This window comes from Arachis ipaensis, chromosome B9, assembly GCF_059453495.1.
Source record: "Arachis ipaensis isolate K30076 ecotype BB chromosome B9, ASM5945349v1, whole genome shotgun sequence".
Classification (NCBI taxonomy): domain Eukaryota; kingdom Viridiplantae; phylum Streptophyta; class Magnoliopsida; order Fabales; family Fabaceae; genus Arachis; species Arachis ipaensis.
Window position 1 is genome coordinate 108650300 of NC_142444.1, and position 4932 is coordinate 108655231.

The 4932-nt window shown below is 25.2% G+C and overlaps 1 protein-coding gene across 1 annotated transcript; it reads right to left on the reverse strand.

Moving 5' to 3' along the window:
* Positions 1 to 1625: 1625 nt before the first annotated feature.
* LOC107617687 (Bowman-Birk type proteinase inhibitor A-II) lies at positions 1626 to 2486 on the reverse strand. The gene is made up of 2 exons (XM_016319515.3): positions 2316 to 2486; positions 1626 to 2002 (listed from the first exon to the last, which is right to left on the reverse strand). The coding sequence occupies exons 1-2, from the start codon at positions 2406 to 2408 to the stop codon at positions 1772 to 1774; spliced, it is 324 nt and encodes a 107-aa protein (XP_016175001.1). The 5' UTR covers positions 2409 to 2486; the 3' UTR covers positions 1626 to 1771.
* Between the last annotated feature and the right edge of the window lie 2446 nt (positions 2487 to 4932).

Below are 4932 nucleotides of genomic sequence, written 5' to 3' on the forward strand. Positions count from 1 at the left end.
TAAAAAAGAAAAAAATTTAAATATATTATTAAATTTTTATAAATATAAATGTGCACAAATCAAAAAGTCGAACAACAATTTATTTTTTTCTCTAAAATATATATATAATAACAATAATAATAATAAATGGACCACCGTATCCTTTGCTTATATTTCTGCCGAGCAGGTCGATGATAAAGTCTTTGTTTGAAATTTTTTTTAAAAAAATAGTTTTATTGAATTTTAAATGTATTTAAATAAATTCAAAAATAAAAAAATTAAAACATTTAAAGTCAATAATATCTTACTTTAAAGAATAAGTAAATGTAAACAAAATAATTATATTCTTTGTCAAAAATATTCTTTGGTATAATAAATAAGTATCATTTATTTCCTTAATGCTACTTTTCTTTTCAAATTCTAATTTTCTCTCCAAGTTTTAATTTTTGTCCTTCAAATTTTAGTTTCCGTCTACATGTATATTTATATATTCTCTTAAGGTTTATTATACTCATCATCATTTTTATTTAGGATAAAAAACACTTTTTAAGACTACACTCTACTAATACCACACCTTGCTATTGATGTTTCTAATATGAGAAAGAAAAACAATTAGCTAGGAATTTCAACCAAATCAGTCAGTTGATAACTATACTTTTTTGAAAGGAACTGGTAAATATACTGATTGATTTGGGTTGAAAGGAAAAAATTGCATAACCCACCCCAATTAGATATGTAGAAAGCATAAGATCAGAGTGGAAAGATTACAAAAAAACTTCTCAAACTCGCTCAATCCATTCTAGAGGCCTGGGACACCCCTACTTACATGAAATGCGCCAAAAATACGTACTTTTTCTCTAGCTTAGCTTTTAGAATGATCAAACCCTTAGGCTGTGTTTGATTTATGTATCAGTTGAGACACAGGATACAAAAACATAGATATTGAAAATATAAATATAATAAGACACAAAATTTTTTTATTTTATTTGGTAACTATATACCGGAAAGAACAATAAATTACAAATGTCAATATTATTTTTATAAAAAAAACACCACTAAAAAAAAGGAATAATAAACAAAGTGGAAATTAAAGAAAAAAAAAGAATAAAATAAAAACAGTTTGCGTATTATAAGTTATATCTTAGTGTCTCAAGCTAAAAAAGAGACAAAAAAGACATGTATTTTATATGCTCTTGTATCCCACGGTGTTCATAAAAAATTTGTCTAATAAACCAAACAATAAATACGTATTACTTGATGGACATGTCCAACAAAACAAAAGCTGCATTAAGTCATGATAGTCCCAATTCCAAACTTGGAAAGTTGCACACTGAAATAGTAACAACTAATGAATTCCAACAGGGCTTTGTGTAGCCACAGATAGTTGCGATGTCCATACCACCATACCAATGGATCGGAAATGTGTGGTTGTTGTTGATTTGATTATGATAATGATGATGAGTGCAAGAACAAATCTGCTGGGTCTTATCAGAACAAATCTAAACGAGATATATTCCCTTTTTATTTGGAATCAATTAATTAGGTTGGTTAACTAACTATTTACTGAAAACGACCCGTTAATTTGTGTTAATAAGGTTATTAATACAACATAAACAATAAATGCATGAACATTAATAATACTAATGTTTATCTTAAGGAAGCAATTTTATTCATGATTTTCCATACATGAAAACAAAGTCTAAGGTGACTTTGCCTCATCATCACATACATTGCAATATGCAAGTTACACTGCATATGCAATTATATTATTTATTAAGGGAACTTAATTGCTTCAAGAACGACATTCTGTTACAGGGCAACGGCCTTGAGTTTTGTCGGTGCAACGGCACTGTGGAGGATTAGACCTTGTGCAAACGCAGGAGTTGCAAGACGCAGGGCAATGATCGAAAGTATCAACACAAACACACTCGAAAAATGGTGGGGCCCTACGGTCGCAAAGACAGCCATTGCAGCAAACATTGTCGTCTGAAGATGATGATGCTTCGCCAATATTGTTTATCACCTGTTTTTGAAGATACCAAATTTGTTTAAAAATATACCAATTTATGTGTTTTTATCCAAAAATACCATGCACACCTAATATCAGTCTTATTATATATTTATATTTAAATATATATATATATATTATTTAATTTATTTTTAATATATATTTTATATTCGATAACTGATTTTTTAAGATACACGATTAATTTTTATCTTTCTGTCCTATCGTAGTTTGAGATTATGCTGAGATAAAAATTTGTAAAACTTTCTATTTTTATGTATGTATTGTATTGATTTTGTTACTATTAAAATTTTCTGGACATATCGCTCACCTGTGAGAGCATCAAGCTTGGGTCAAGGCGGACAGCTTCAACCGTGGCTGAAAGTCCCACAAGGAAAAGCAACAGTGCTACCTTGGCAACCATCTTCTGTTCTTCAACTCCTAATTCACACTAATTCGCTGTGTATAACTCTTACTGTTAGGACTCTGGTGAAGAGGAAAGAACAACTAGAGACTTAATTTATAATGAGTGATATGTATTATTACGCACGTTTATATTTCTTTCATAAACTTTTTATTTTTAATATTAAAAAATTGATAATAACTTAGAAAAGATAAAAAAAAATATTTTTTGTTTTATAAAAGAAAGATAAATAAAAAAATATGTGCATAAAAAATAATACAAATATTATTTCTCATTATAATTATTAAATTTGAATCTTTCTTTGGTTTTTGAAAATTATATATATTGTTATGTATATACTAAAAATAGGATTGCTACACATTTAAGTATTTTTTATCTAAGTTTATTTAAGTAAATTTAACACCAACAAAAACTACTATTATTAAAAGGGAGCTACTCAAATAAAGACGCTTAAAATGTCTTTTTTTAAAGATGTTTTTTAGTAATTAAAATTTAATACATATAATCGATTAAATTATGTTATTTTTGTCAAAATTAGATAAGATAAATTGATTTGGTCAAAAAATTGGTAAATCAAATCTTGAATTGGTATAAATTAATTTTTTTTTATAAAAAAGACTACAATAACCCTATTATAGAAGAAAAATCTGCGTCTGCAAATTTAGAAAAAGAAGAAGAAGAACAGGAAGAAGAAAAAGGAGCGTGTAATTTAAAAAAGTGTTATAACAATTTAAATAGACTTAAATAAGTATTTTGCTTAGATGTTAAACTTTATTTTACTAAAAATAATTTAGTAAAATTTATAATTTTAACTTTAAAAATAAGATTAGTAAAATATCTTTACAACAAAAATGAAATGATACATTTCTTTTTTCTTAATTAAAAACTTACTTTATTGACAATTTAATATTTTAAAAACTTTAATGAAGAAAAGAAAAAATGCTATATATATAAGTTAATTATTAAATTAATTATTATATATTTATATAAAATATATATTATTTAATTTATTTTTAATATATATTTTATATTTTAATATATATTTTATATAAATAATTAATTTAATAATTAATTTTTTTTATATATATCACAATTGCAGAAAAAGACCTTTTTTTAATGCATATAAACGTGGGATATATATTATATAAGTTCAAATGGATATTGTCATATTGAAGAGATTTTTCTAATTTAAAGGCAATCACGTGTGTAAGGAAAAGGACAGCTCTATCCTTATCGGTTTTAATTCTGCACGCGTGTCAGCTGTGGTCACATGACTTCGTTGGATTCCATGCAAGGCACTAGAAGAAAACCAGTTTGGCCACATATTGTGATTAATAATTAAGGAGGGCAACTTAAAATTTGTTGGGAGCACCACCCTTAAATATTCTTTTTCTATGGTTTAAAATGAAACTGCTTTTACATTTTTTGTTTTCTACCCATAAAAATTTATATTTATAAAAACTGAAATTGCCTTTTTCCCGTCTGAAAAATATTATAGTATGTATATATTAAAATCAATCGTTAATATAAAATATATATTAAAAATAAATTAAATAATATATATATTTATACATAAATACATTAATAATTAATCTTAACATACAGTTTATATATATCGCAATAATCGGTATTAATTGGATAGTAAACATTTGTCTATCTATTTCGTTCGTTCATTGAACTATCAAGTAGCAGTAAAAATTAACATAACACACGCATCCTAATATCGAACAAAGCCTAAGATAAGATAAAAATTAAAGAAAGAAATTTCTTTACTTCAATTTAATTTTTTGACGCGCAATAATTAAGAGAATTAATTTATCCCACAGAACTGATATCACATCCCTGAAACAGATGCCCATCAACAAAAAATCAACATAACACGATAACAAACATAACTTGCACAAGTTTCATGCACTCAACTGCGCTGCACAACAACTGAATACACCATAATGTGATGATGACGCCCACAAGAGGAAAGAAGTTGAGCAACGGCAACAACCTCACCCGCAAGATCGATGATAATGGCTATATATACATATATATTATAATTAAATCACTCTTTTATTATGACTAAAATTATTTTTTTTAAAATTAATAAATTCTTTTTTTTTTTTTTTTTATTCTACTTTTTTTTATATATTATTAATAATAACTAATTACAAATTTAACAATAAAATATATAACATAATATTTTTTAATTATAATTAAAATTAAAAATAAAATATTAAAATTAAAATATAACTATATTATATTACTAATTTAATAACAAAAATATATTATATAATATTTTTTTATTAAAATTAAGATAAAATATTTTTTCTAAAATTAATTAACATTTTTTCTTCTATTCTCTTGTCTATTTCATTCTCGTTCTCTATTTTTCTCTACCATTTTTGTAATATTATTACGGACAAAAACATTAATATATATATGACATAAGTTAAGGTGATAAGAGACTAGAAACAGAAGAGAAAGTTGATGGAAAACAAATTCGACGACAATTAAGATGGCAAGGATAAAGAGA

What these genes read in the sequence shown, in the direction of transcription:
- LOC107617687 (XM_016319515.3), bottom strand. Translation starts at nt 2,408, where the DNA reads ATGGTTGCCAAGGTAGCACTGTTGCTTTTCCTTGTGGGACTTTCAGCC. An exon ending in CAAGCTTGATGCTCTCACAG is followed by an intron (nt 2,003 to 2,315) that starts GTGAGCGATATG and finishes CTTCAAAAACAG; the next exon opens with GTGATAAACAATATTGGCGA.